The sequence below is a fragment of the Oncorhynchus mykiss genome, chromosome 23 (genome assembly GCF_013265735.2).
Source record: "Oncorhynchus mykiss isolate Arlee chromosome 23, USDA_OmykA_1.1, whole genome shotgun sequence".
In the NCBI taxonomy this organism is placed as follows: Eukaryota; Metazoa; Chordata; class Actinopteri; order Salmoniformes; family Salmonidae; genus Oncorhynchus; species Oncorhynchus mykiss.
Window position 1 is genome coordinate 40,218,818 of NC_048587.1, and position 13,862 is coordinate 40,232,679.

At 42.6% G+C, this 13,862-nt stretch overlaps 1 protein-coding gene across 2 annotated transcripts in view; it reads left to right on the forward strand.

Annotated features, from left to right (window-relative positions):
- rnf157 (ring finger protein 157) overlaps positions 1 to 12,832 on the forward strand; it is a 35,239-nt gene extending 22,407 nt beyond the window's left edge. Inside the window, exons 15-18 of one of the 2 annotated variants that reach the window (XM_021581018.2) lie at positions 4,231 to 4,279; positions 6,107 to 6,214; positions 7,565 to 7,599; positions 11,763 to 11,854. In XM_021581018.2, the coding sequence (XP_021436693.2) occupies positions 4,231 to 4,279; positions 6,107 to 6,214; positions 7,565 to 7,599 (192 nt within the window). In that variant the 3' untranslated portion in view covers positions 11,763 to 11,854. Of the gene's footprint in view, positions 1 to 4,230; positions 4,280 to 6,106; positions 6,215 to 7,564; positions 7,600 to 11,762 lie in introns of both variants that reach the window. The other variant, XM_021581017.2, reaches the window with a different exon arrangement.
- Positions 12,833 to 13,862: the final 1,030 nt, after the last annotated feature.

Consider the following 13,862-nt stretch of genomic DNA (forward strand, 5'->3'; position numbering starts at 1 on the left):
AAATCCCAATGGTCACTCTGACAGAGCTCTAGATTTCCTCTGTGGAGATGGGAGAACGTTCCAGAAAGACAACCATCTCTGCAGCACTCCACCAATCAGGCCTTTATGGTAGAGTGGCCAGACGGAAGCCACTCCTCATTAAAAGGCACATTACAGCCAGCTTGGAGTTTTCAAAAAGACACCTAAAAACTCTCGGGCCATGAAAAAGAAGATTCTCTGGTCTGATGAAACTAAGATTGAACTCTTTGGCCTGAATGCCGAGTGTCACGTCTGGAGGAAAATGGGCACCATCCCTACAGTGAAGCATGGTGGTGGCAGCATCATGCTGTGGGGATGTTTTTCAGTGTCAGGGACTGGGAGACTAAGGGTGATCGAGGCAAAGATGAACGGTGCAAAGTACCTTGATGAAAACCTGCTTCAGAGCTCTCAGGACTTCAGACTGTGGCAAAATTCACCTTCAAACAGAAAAACGACCCTACGCACACAGCCAAGACAAAGCAGCAGTAGCTTCGGGACAAGTCTCTGAATGTCCTTGTGTGGCCCAGCCAGAGCCCGGACTTGAACCCAATCGAACATCTCTGGAGAGACCTGAAAATAGCTGTGCAGCAACACTCCCTATCCAACCTGACAGAGCTTGAGAGGATCTGCAGAGAAGAATGGGAGAAACTCCCCAAATACAGGTGTGCCAAGCTTGTAGCGTCATACCCAAGAATACTCAAGGCTATAATCACTGCCAAAGGTGCTTCAACAATGTACTGAGTAAAGAGTGAATACTTATGTAAATGTGATATTCCATTTTTTTCCAATAAATTCTCAAAAAAATCTTAAACCTGTTTTCTTTGTCATTATGGGACATGTGTAGATTGATGAGGGGAAAAAAAGATTAATACATTTTAGAATAAGCCTGTAACATTACAAAATGTGGAAAAAGTCAAGGGGTCTGTTTGACATCGCCAAAACAAGTGAAATAAACAATACACAAAAGTGAGAAGAAACACATTTAAACATAAACAAAAAATTATTTGAAATTTACAGTAAACATTGCACTCAAAAAGGTTTCAAACAGATAAAGACATTTCAAGTGTTATATTTATCAGCCATGTACAGTGTTTTAGCAATGTGCAAATAGTTGTAGTACGAATACTGGGGGAAGATAAATAAACAGATAAATATTGGTGGTATTTAGAATGTTTGTGCTCCACTGGTTGCCCTTTTGTCATGGCAACGGGCCACAAATCTTGCTGCTGTGATGGCACATTGTGGTATTTCGCCTAATAGGTATGGCAGTTTATCAATGTTGGATTTGTTTTCAAATTCTTTGTGGGTCTGTGTGATCTGTGGTTATGTGGTCTTACATTTGGCAGGAGGTTAGGAAGTGTAGCTCAGTTTCTTTTTGTGGACAGTGGGCACTTCAGAACCAGGTCTGACTATGGCGACCTCTCTCAATAGCAAGGCTCTGCTCACTGGGTCTGTACATAGTCAATCATTTTCAGTCTCAGTGTGTACTGTGTACTCTCTGTTTAGGGCCAGATAGCATTCTAATTTGCTCTGTTATTTGGTTGATTCTTTCCAGTGTGTCAAATAGTAATCTTTTTGCTTTCTCATAATTTGGTTGAGATCTAATTGTGTTGCTGGCCTGGGGCTCTGTGGGTTCTGTTTGTGTGTGTGAATAGAGCCCCAGAACCAGCTGGCTGAGGGGAATTATCTAGGTAGATGAGAACTTCTCATCTGTAGATGAGGGCTTTGATGTGGAATGTGTGGGTATCGCTTCCTTTTAGGTGATCGTGGAATTTAACAGCTCTTTTCCAGATTTTGATAACTATAGTCCTAATTCTGCTCTGAATGCATTGTTTGGGGTTTTGCGTTGTACACAAAGTATATTTTTTTAGAAGTCTGCATGCAGTGTCAATTGGGTGTTTGTCCCATTTTGTGAATTATTGGTTGGCGAGTGGACCCCAGACCTCACAACCATAAAGGGCAATGGATTCTATAACTGATTGAAGTATTTTTGGGCCAGATTCTAATTGGGATGTCGAGTTTATGTCATAGAGGGCCCATCTTGCCTTGTCTCTTAGATCATTCACAACCTTGTGGAAGTTACCTGTGTTATTGATGTCTAGGCTGAGGTAGGTATAATTCTTTGTGTGCGCTAGGGCAACCGTGTCTAGATAGAATTTGTATTTGTTGTCCTGGCACCTGGACCTTTTTTGGGGCACCATTATTTTTGTCTTACTGAGATTCACTGTCAGGGCCCAAGTCTGACAGAATCTGTGCAGAAGATCTACAGTGCCGTGAAAAAGTATTTGACTCCTTTCTGATTTTCTCTACTTTTGCATATTTTTGATACTGAATGTTATCAGATCTTCAACCGAAACCCATGATTAGATAAAGGGAAACTGAGTTTACATTTAACAAACAAAAAATGGATACTTATTTTATTTATTTCATAAACACAGTTATGCAACACCCAATGCCCCTGTGTGTGAAAGTAATTGCCCTCTTACACTCAATAACTGGTTGTGCCATTTTTAGCTGCAATGACTGCAACCAAATTGTTCCTGTAGTCGTTGATCCGTCTCTCACGTCGCTGTGGAGGAATTTTGGCCCACTCATGCATGCAGAACTGCTTTAAGTCAGCGACATTTGTGGGTTTTCAAGCATGAACTGTTCATTTCAAGTCCTGTCACAACATCTCAATTGGGATTAGGTCTGGACTTTGACTAGGCCATTCCAAAACTTCAAATGTGTTGCTTTTTATCAATTTTCATTGTTAAATTAAATAAATGCAGATTTTATTGTGTTTCGGATCATTGTCTTGCTGCTTGACCCAGCTGTGCTTCAGCTTCAGCTCAAAGACGGATGGCCTGACATTCTCCTGTAGAAGGCACACATGTTAATTGAAATGCATTCCAGGTGACTACCTCATGAAGCTGGTTGAGAGAATGCGAAGAGTGTGCAGAGCTGTCATCAAGGCAAAGGGTGGCTACTTTGAAGAATCTCAAATATACTTTTTCACAGGACTGTAGGTGCTGCTGTAGGCCTTCTTTGGTTGGGGACGGAAGCACCAGATCATCAGCAAACAGTATTCATTTTATTTCCGAGTCCCGTAGGGTGAGGCCGGGTGCTGCAGACTGTTCTAGAGCCCACGCCAATTCATTGATATAAATGTTGAAGAGGGTGGGCTCAAGCTGCATCCCTGGCTCACCTCATGGCCCTGAGGAAAGAAATCTGTGTGTTTATTGCCAATTTTAACACACACTTGTTGTTTGTGTACATTGATTATATAATGTCATATTTTTTTCCTCCAACACCAGTTTCCATCAATTTGTACATCAGACTCTCATGCCAAATTGAGTCAAAACTAATTTTTTTAAAAACGAAATGAGAAAAATTAGCTTTTGTTTAGTTTATTTGTAAGGATTTTCAGGGTGTATACGTGGTCTGTCGTACGGTATTTTGGTAAGAAGCCAATTTGACATTGTCTTGGGACATTGTTTTCACTGCTATTGATGATACTGTAGAAGATTTAGCTGTTGACGCAGATTTCACGGTAATCATTGGGGTCAAATTTGTCTCCACTTTTGTGGATTGGTTCCAAATATTGTGAAGATGCCAGAGCTGAGGATAATATTGAGTTTAAGAATAGTCAATTTGAATTCAGGGGTCTGTATATTTTATCATTTAGTTCAGTATATCATCAATATACAGGCCTTTTTGGGTTGGAAGGTTTGTATTTAGTCCTGTAGCTTATCCAATGTAATTGGAGAATCCAATGGGTTCTGGTAGTACTTTTTAATAACTGATTCATAAATTATCATGTATACATTTCTGTTCTTGGTTCTTTGTTATATGGCCAAAAAGGTTGGAGAAGTATTTTATCCATACATCTTTATCCATAGGTAGCTCTTCGTGTTGTTGTTTGTGTTCCAATTTTCCCAGAAGGGATTTGATTCTATGGGTTCTTCCTTCACATTGAGCTTTCTGACATGCTGTTCCTTATTTTTTCTTAGTGCATTTCTGTACTGTTTTAGTGTTTCCTCATAGTGAAGGAACTACCCATAGAGCCAAAAGAACATAACTTCTCAGTCGCTGTGTCAGAAGAGCAGGATTCAGAGTTACATATATCGTATTGTACCTAAACTATAGGAATGGCTATAGATTTTTTTTTAAACATATCAAATATACAATACAATACAACACAACATGAATCTGTCTCTCTCCTTCTCACAGGGAAATGATGTCACAGAGGAACACTGCCCCTCCCCTTTCCACAAGCAGGGTAAATAGGACCTCTCATTGACCTCTCACCTATACCTCTCACCTCTGACCCCTCTCTCTGCTTTACTCTCCTCACTATCTGGCCATGCTGGAAAGGACAGAAGTACGTGGCAGTCTAAGCACTAATACAATGTTACCCACTAATCCTAACTTAAAGCCTCACCCTAACTAACTCCTTGCCTAAGCCCTACATTAGGGAACAAATATCACCTGTACACTGCACTGTAAACTCCAATGTGCTGTCATCACAAAATGTACATGCAAAAACACAGATATTAAAAACAATTCAAAAAAATATACCTGCAGTAGAGCATGCTGGGAAAAAGTTAATTTGTTATTATACTTCTCATTTAGTTTTGAGTCAGTACCACATATACATTTTAAGTAGTAATTACCTTTCATTGACTTTGAATTCAAATTACTATAAATATTTAAGTAAAAAATGCCTCGGGGTTTACTCGCTCATCATTTCTTACAATATTTCCACTTTTGTCCTTTCTAACATGCCCTTTTAGTGACTGACTACCCTGGTACAGCACCCTATCCAGTAAACTACCATATAAAGCTCATTATTAGTGAGATAGCAAGGCTGTTTTAAGGGGTGCCATGCTATTGTAAATGATAATGTGGGCTAAAATACTGGTCACACTTTATTTGGCTAGTCCGGACTTTCCGTCTGTAGATGCTCGAACAATGGTCATACTATCAACAAACTACCTGTTGATAAGCAATTGCTTGCTAAGCTTACGGTTAGGGTTAGGGTTAGAGCTAGGGTTAGAGTTAGGGTTAGAGTTAGGGTTAGAGCTAGGGTTAGAGTTAGGGTTAGAGCTAGGGTTAGAGTTAGGGTTAGGGTTAGGGTTAGAGCATCTACATATGGACTATCCGAAAAAGTGTTACAACACTGACCATCGGTGAAACCATCACTAATCATCCGTTTGCACATATGCATTTGGTTTAGTGTGTGTGTGTGTGTGTGTGTGTGTGTGTCGTTGGTTTGCCAATGCTTGTGTATGTTTGCCTGCTGTGCTCTGCATGCACTGCTTAGATTCCACAATCTGATATGCAATTGTGTTTACAGTATATTTGTGTGTGTGTGTGTCTCTCCCTCTCTCTTTTTGTGTGTATATGTTTGGAGTCATAGCTTCCCCACCTCTCCTTCTCCTCTGCTTTCCCTTCTCTATTCCACCATTCAAAAGTCAGATACATTGGGATTGAATCTCTAACCCTGCCTCTCAGTGTCCTCAGAGTTTGAGTGTGTATGAATGTGCGTGTGCGTGAACTCAGAGTTAGTGTGTGTGTTTGTTTGTCCAGAGTTTGAGTGTGTGTCAGTGTGTGTGTGTTATTTATGAATGTGTGTTTAAATACTATGTCTGCATGTTTGTGTGTCTTTTGTGTGTGTTTGTTTGTGACATTATCTGAATCACCATGCACCTTCTTAATGTGTATTTTTCTCCAGTCCAGTTGTAGTGGATGTGTGCATGTGTGGAGTGGTGAACAATAAACAAACAATGAATAAATGAGTTAATAAGGAAACCAAAGGAATCCTGTCTCTCTATATGTTCATGTGCATGTGACGTATGTTTGCACGCTTGTGTCACTGCTTCTCTCTCCTCTGAGCCTGAGCCACATGCTAACTATCATCACATGATCTCACCCATGCCCTCTTTTACACACACACACACACACACACACACACACACACACACACACACACACACAACAACACAAGCAGAGTCATCGAAAAGCTACTGACCCCCATTTACACACCCCTCTCCCTCCCCCCTGCTGTGCCTGGCTACTGTTGTTTGACCTTTGCCCCCGCTTGCAGGTGGGCGGAGCAGGTGTCCAGAGTTGGCCAATAACAATCACGCCCTCTGTGACACACCCTGTTTGGGGGGGCTGGACAATGAGCAGGTTCCCGTCAGCCGATTCGCCGGTGAGTGGCAACCTACTGAACATGGACCAATCAAAGCTGAGACTGGGCATGGGGCGGGGTAGAGAGGGGGGATGTCAGTGAAAGGAAATAAGAAGGGAGCGAGGGATCATGGAGAGGAGAAACAGTGGAACAGAAGTCAGGGTAGAGAGACATTGGAGAGGGTGGAGCGAGAGGGAGACCGTTTTTAGTCAAAACTGAGGTTCCTATGTTTCTAGCTGAGATTTTAATTACTATAAATGGAGAAAGTGAAGAGGGGAGCTATTCGGATTATATACCACATAAAATGTCGGTCTACTAGAGTTGTTTCATTGACAATTTGCTCAAATGGCTCAGGAAATAGATTCAGTGACATTGAAGGAAGAAAATATTGACCCAAAATAAATGAGGCTGTAATTGGTGATCCATCCATACCAAACACAAGACAGTGTATCTTTCTCAGCAGTTAGAACAGGAGGCTTCTTTCTTCTTATCATCCCCCCATCCTTCACTGCTGTGGTTGTTGTTCGTTCTTGTTGTTTTTCTCAATAGTGGGTAGTTATGCATTCTCTTCCTCCTCTCCTCCCAGCAAAAAGCTCCTGTGTGTGTGACAAAGTGTGTGTGTCTTCACATTTGTGTGTGAGCGCGTGTATGTGAGAGCATGTGTGTGTGTGAGAGTGTGGGTGTGTGGTTGTTCTCTTTGCTCCATCCCAGAGTTCCAAGTTCATGTTCAGTGTCTGCCAGCTCTGAGCCGCTTTGCTTATCGTCTGCGACTCATCCCTCCATCTCTCCTTCTCCTTTGCTTCTCCCTCGCTTGCCTGATGTCCTCTCTCTGCTGTGCTGAAGAAAGTTACAGTGAGGGAAGGCGAGTGAAAGGCTTTTTTCTCTATGCAAAGAGCAAGAGAAAACCCAGTGCAGTCTGTCAAGATCCAGGTGCTGGTTTTGGCAAGAACAACTAGTATCCAAAAACAGGTGTAAAAACTGCCCTTTAGCTTTGTTTCTCTAAGTCTGTAGCACTCTAACATGGGTGCTGTTTCCGTGGCCACCAACTCTCAAACGACTAGTCCCTGTTTTCCAGACTTTTTATCAAAAAGCTGTGTCTTAAAAGGAAGTCAATCTTTAAGGACTCTGCTTAAATTTAAAAATATTATAATAATTGCAGACGAAGCCTTAGCTCCTCCCATTCCTGTAACTCCCAACGTATTTCCCCCACTGCCCCCCCACCTCGCTCCCCCTACTGTGGTTGTTGTCAGATGAATTCTCTGTGCCGTAAATGTGTTCTATTCTCTCTCTTTGTTTCTCTCTATCCATCATTTAATATTTTCTGTCTCCTCTTTGATGCCCCTCCTCTCTATCTCTCTTTCGGATGGACAGATGCGGACTCATGCCCTGTGCACATTGAGGAATAGGTATGGCTATAGCTGTGGCTAGCTGATAGGTTAGAGATTGTTCACTAAACTTCGCACTTTCAGAAAAACTGAAAGCGCGAAGCACAGCATTTAATCATGGCAAGGAGGCAATCAAACAAGCAAAGCGTCAGTATAGAGACAAAGTAGAGTCACAATTCAATGGCTCAAACACGAGACGTATGTGGCAGGGTCTACAGTCAATCAGGGATTACAAAAAGAAAACCAGCCCCATCGCGGACATCGACGTCTTGCTCCCAGACAAATTAAACTTCTTTGCCTGTTTTGAGGACAATACAGTGCCACCGACATGGCCTGCTACCAAAGACTGTGGGCTCTCCTCTGATGTGAGTAAAACATTTAAACGTGTTAACCCTCGCAAGGCTGCCAGCCCAGATGGCATCCCTAGCCGCGTCCACAGAGCATGCACAGACCAGCTGTCTGGTGTGTTTACGGACATATTCAATCAATCCCTATCCCAGTCTGTTGTCCCCACATTTTTCAAGATGGCTACCATTGTTCCTGTTCCCAAGAAAGCAAAGGTAACTGAACTAAATGACTATCGCCAGGTAGCACTCACTTCTGTCATCATGAAGTGCTTTGAGAGACTATTCAAGGGTCATATCACCTCCACCCTACCTGACACCCTAGACCCACTCCAATTTGCTTACCGCCCAAATAGGTCCACAGACGATGCAATCGTCATCACACTGCCCTATCCCATCTGGACAAGAGGAATACCTATGTAAGAATGCTGTTCATTGACTACAGCTCAGCATTCAACTGGGAATTCAACTGGGTGCAACTGGGTCCTGGACTCCTTGCCGCCCCCAGGTGGTGAAGGTAGGAAACAACATCTCCATCCCGCTGATCCTCAACACTGGGGCCTCACAAGGATGCTTTCTCAGCCCTTTCCTGTACTCCCTGTTCACCCATGACTGCATGGTCATGCACTCCTCCAACTTAATCATCAAGTTTGCAGACAACACTACAGTGGTAGGCTTGATTACCAACATCGACGAGACAGCCTACATGGAGGAGGTGAGGGCTCTCGGAGTGTGGTGTCAGGATAATAACCTCTCACTCAACGTCAACAAAACAAAGGAGATGCACTACCTGTTATTAACCACTAGTAGCTGCATGATGTAGAGCAGTGACCTATCACCTTGGTCCTGGAGAGTCAAATGGTGTGGAGAGTTTATATTAGTTTCAGTCCAGCACTCAATCACCCATTTTGACTAATCCTCAAGGACACCTTGATTAGTTCAATCAGGTGCAGTCAGTGTTGGGCTGGTACAAAACCCTGCATCTAGCTACCGCAGCTCTCCTGTTTTTCAGGGACGAATCCAACTTGAGAAACACGTCTAGTAAAAGTGTTTTGTGCACATTTCTGAAGTTGGGATTGGTCCCTTATTGAATGTGCATCCAGCCCAGCAGGGCTCACTTTACCCCCCATCTCTATGACCAGTTACATGCTGACCACACTGCTCATGTCACGTGCGTTGCAAAATAATTGTGCACATACAGTGGCAAGAAAAGTATGTGAATCCTTTGATCTGATCTTCATCTAAGTCACAACAATAGACAAAACATAGTGTGCTTAAACTAATAACACAGAAATGATTTATTGAGTACATAATTTAAACATTAACAGTGTAGGTTTGAAAAAATATGTGATCCCCTTGGCTAATGACTTCTCCAAAAGCTAATTGGAGTCAGGAGTCAGCTAACCTGGAATCCAATCAATGAGAAGAGATTGGAGATGTTGGTTAGAGCTGCCTTACCCTATAAAAAACACTCACAAATTCTGAGTTTGCTATTCACAAGAAGCATTGCCTGATGTGAACCATGCCTCGAACACAAGAGATCTCAGAACACATAATATTAAGAATTGTTGACTTGCATAAAGCTGGAAAGGGTTACAAAAGTATCTCTAAAAGCCTTGATGTTCATCAGTCCACGGTAAGACAAATTGTCTATAAATTGAGAAAGTTCAGTACTGTTGCTACTCTCCCTAGGAGTGGCCATCCTGTGAAGATGACTGCAAGAGCACCGTGCAGAATGCTCAATGAGGTTTAAGAAGAATCCTAGAGTGTCAGCTAAAGACTTACAGAAATCTCTGGAACATGCTAACATCTCTGTTGACGAGTCTACGATACGTAAAACACCAAACAAGAATGGTGTTCATGGGAGGACACCACAGAAGAAGCCACTGTGGACCAAAAAAAACATTGCTGCACGTCTGAAGTTTGCAGAAGTGCACCTGGATGTTCTACAGCGCTACTGGCAAAATATTCTGTGTACAGATGAAACTACAGTTGAGTTGTTTGGCAGGAACACACAACACTATGTGTCGGGAGAAAAAAGGCACAGCACACCAACATCAAAACCTCATCCCAACTGTAAAGTATGGTGGATGGGAGCATCATGGTTTGGGGCTGCTTTGCTGCCTCAGGGCCTGGACAGCTTGCTATCATCGACGAAAAATGTATTCCCAATTTATCAAGACATTTTGCAGGAAAATGTTAGGCTATCTGACCGCCAATTGAAGCTCAACAGAAGTTGGGTGATGCAACAGGAGAATGACCAAAAACACAGAAGTAGATCAACAACAGAATGGCTTCAACAGAAGAAAATATACCTTCTGTAGTGGCCCAGTCAGAGTCCTGACCTCAACCCGATTGAGATGCTGTGGCATGATTTCAAGAGAGCAGTTCACACAAGACATCACAAGAATATTGCTGAACTGAAACAGTTTTGTATATAGGAATGGTCCAAAATTCCTTCTGACCGTTGTGCAGGTCTGATCCGCAACTACAGAAAACTTTTGGTTAAGGTTATTGCTGCCAAAGGAGGGTCAACCAGTTATTGAATCAAAGGGTTCACATACTTTTTCCACCCTGCACTTTGAATGTTTACACGGTGTGTTCAATAAAGACATGAAAACGTGTAATTGTTTGTGTGTTATTAGTTTAAGCAGGATGTGTTTGTCTATTGTTGTGACCTCGATAAATTTTGATCTGATCTTCATGACCAATTTATGCAGAAATCCAGGTATTTATAAAGGGTTCACATACTTTTTCTTGCCACTCTACATGTTATTCAATCATTGCACCCACACTGCTCGAGGGCGTCAACTAGCGTCTGCTTAGCCAGGCGCTAAAATAGAACTTGGTTCTATTTGTGACACTTGATGCGCTGCAAGTCCCGCCTCCCCTATCTCATCATTGGTTTTTAGGAGCATATACCCACCTGGGTGATTGAAAGATGAACTGAGGTCCCCAATCCAGTCCAGTTGGTTGTGGTAATGCACCTTAAAGTTGGTTGCCAACCGCCATATAAAGTCCAAACAAAAAGAAGAAACCTAAGGAGTAGAGATTACTCTAAACAAACTCGGTTTACCCTTTTATCTGTGGATTAACTCACGGAATAGAGGACCTTGTGCTTTTCAGGTAAAATAACAACCCAATGTTTATATTCCCAAGACAAATTAGCTTGCAACAGCAAGCTAGTTAGCTAAATTAACATAAATGTTTAAGGATTTTTTGACATGTCCCCAAATTAATATAGTACAGAGTTCGTTTTGATATTTCAACCTGCATGTCCTGATCACGTCTGGTGTGGGTGGACAAAATTAACATGCACTCGATGGCGGGTGCGCACGGGCAAGTGGTCTGGTCAGCATGTTAGACTGGCCAGCCACAGACTTTAGACTACCATTAGGTGGAGAGAGACCACTAGGTGGAGAGAGACCAGCGAGCAGTTCTCAACACAAGGGCCTTGCATGTTGTTTTTATTTTACATCCTTTATTTCTCTCTCTCTCTCTCTCTCTCTCTCTCTCTCTCTCTCTCTCTCTCTCTCTCTCTCTCTCTCTCTCTCTCTCTCTCTCTCTCTCTCTCTCTCTCTCTCTCTCTCTCTCTCTCTCTCTCTCTCTCTCTCTCTCTCTCTCTCTCTCTCTCTCTCTCTCTCTCTCTCTCTCTCTCTCTCTCTCTCTCTCTCTCTCTCTCTCTCTCTCTCTCTCTCTCTCTCTCTCTCTCTCTCTCTCTCTCTCTCTCTCTCTCTCTCTCTCTCTCTCTCTCTCTCTCTCTCTCTCTCTCTCTCTCTCTCTCTCTCTCTCTCTCTCTCTCTCTCTCTCTCTCTCTCTCTCTCTCTCTCTCTCTCTCAGGTCTGATGTATCTGGGAGGATATAGGCCAGTGTTGGAGCCCCTCTCCCACCATGCCTCCACCAGTAATATCAACCTGGAGGAGCAGAGGGTGAAGACAATGGACAGTCAGAGTCCCAAACACATACCTCCCACACTACGCCGCTGACCACACACACACGCGTCCAATTTCGACCTCAGTGCTATAACAGCACACACTGATATGTTATTCATTTTAGGCAACCTCATGATTGCGCAGTAGACGTTCCTTACTGCATCTCCTCACCTGATTAACCAACTCCCATGTCCCTCATCCATCCTGAGGCAGTGTCCTCACTCAACCATCCCACACTTCTCTTCACTCTGGACTAAAGAGGAGGAACATTTATCTCAGTTGCTAATTCTAAAAGGGAAGTTTTGAAGACAAGGATTTAACCAATCCACAGTCCAAGAAGGAGACTGGTAGAGTTAGACCACTCCCCCCCTCAATGTGTCATAATGTCTTTCTTGTGTTTTGTGTCACGAGTTCGTCTTTTGAGATGCCTCCCCTTGCCTCTAACAACCAACCGGTCAGTGTACTCCGGTCCATGAACCAGAAATCTCTGGCTGTGGTTTTGCATAGAGCGCTCTGATGTCTCCAAGCAGCCCTACTGTACTCAGCAGTGTTCTGTCCTCCCACAACTACCTGGTCTGAATGGGATTATCCTTGTTAGCTAAGAAACTGGATGTGCTGTATGTGGTGGTGAATGGAGGATTTGATCCAAAATGGAGGACTTGATTTGCTCCAAAATGGTGGTAGATACTCAACTGTAAAGGAGACAGGGGAGAATGTCCGATGCCGATGGAGTATGTGTAACTCAGAGGGGAATGTAATGTAATGATTTGTTTGGGGATTATTAACTTTAGAAGAATGACCTCTGAACTTTGAACTACCCCATGTACCCCTTGCACACCTTTCCCAACACATACACCACCCTACAAAAACACGTGCTGTTTGATAGACAAACCTGAACCTTTTTCTCCTCATTTTGTGAAAACCTTTATTTTGTTTAATTTATGTTGTTTTTAGTGTAAAGCTCTCCTGGTAATTTTGTCACATGTTCTTGTGTTTTATTTGTTTAAACAAAAATGTGTTGTTTATTATGTGGATGATTATACAGTACCAGTCAAAATTTTGACACACCTACTCATTCAAGGATGTTTCTTTATTTTTACTATTTTCTACATTTTAGAATAATAGTAAACAACTATGAAATAACACATGGAATCATGTCGTAAAAAAACTGTTAAACAAATCAAAATATAGTTTAGATTTTAGATTCTTCAAAGTAGCCACCCTTTGCCTTGACAGCTTTGCACACTCTTAGGTATTTTCTTAAAACAGCATTGTTGGTTTAGGGCTTGTAAGTAAGCATTTCACTGTAAGGTCTACTACACCTGTTGTATTCGGCGCATGTGACAAATAAAATTAGATTTGATCTCAATTGGGTTGAGGCCAGGTCATCTGATGCAGCACTCAATCACTCTCCTTCTTGGTCAAATAACCCTTACACCGCCTGGAGGTGTGTTGGGTCATTGTCCTGTTGAAAAACAAATGAGGAATCCCACTAAGCACAAAAAGGATGGGATGGCGTATCGCTGCAGAATGCTGTGATAGTCATGCTGGTTAAGTGTGCCTTGAATTCTAAATAAATCACAGACAGTGTCACCAGCAAAGCACCCCCACACCTCCTCCTCCATGCTTCACAGTGGGAACCACACATGCGGAGAACATCCGTTCACCTACTCTGTGTCTCACAAAGACACGGCGGTTGGAAGCAAAAATCTCAAATATTAACTTATCAGACCAAACAACAGATTTCCACTGGTCTAATGTCCATTGCTCATATTTCTTGGCCCAAGCAGGTTTCTTCTTCTTATTGGAGTCTTTTAGTAATGGTTTCTTTTCAGCAATTCAACCATGAAGGCCTGATTCACGCCATCTCCTCTGAACAGTTGATGTTGAGATGTGTCTGTTACTTAAACTCTGAAGCTTTTATTTGGGCCGCTATTTCTGAGGCTGGTAGCTCTAATAAACATATTCTCTCCAGCAGAGGTAACTCTGGGGCTTCCTTTCCTGTGGC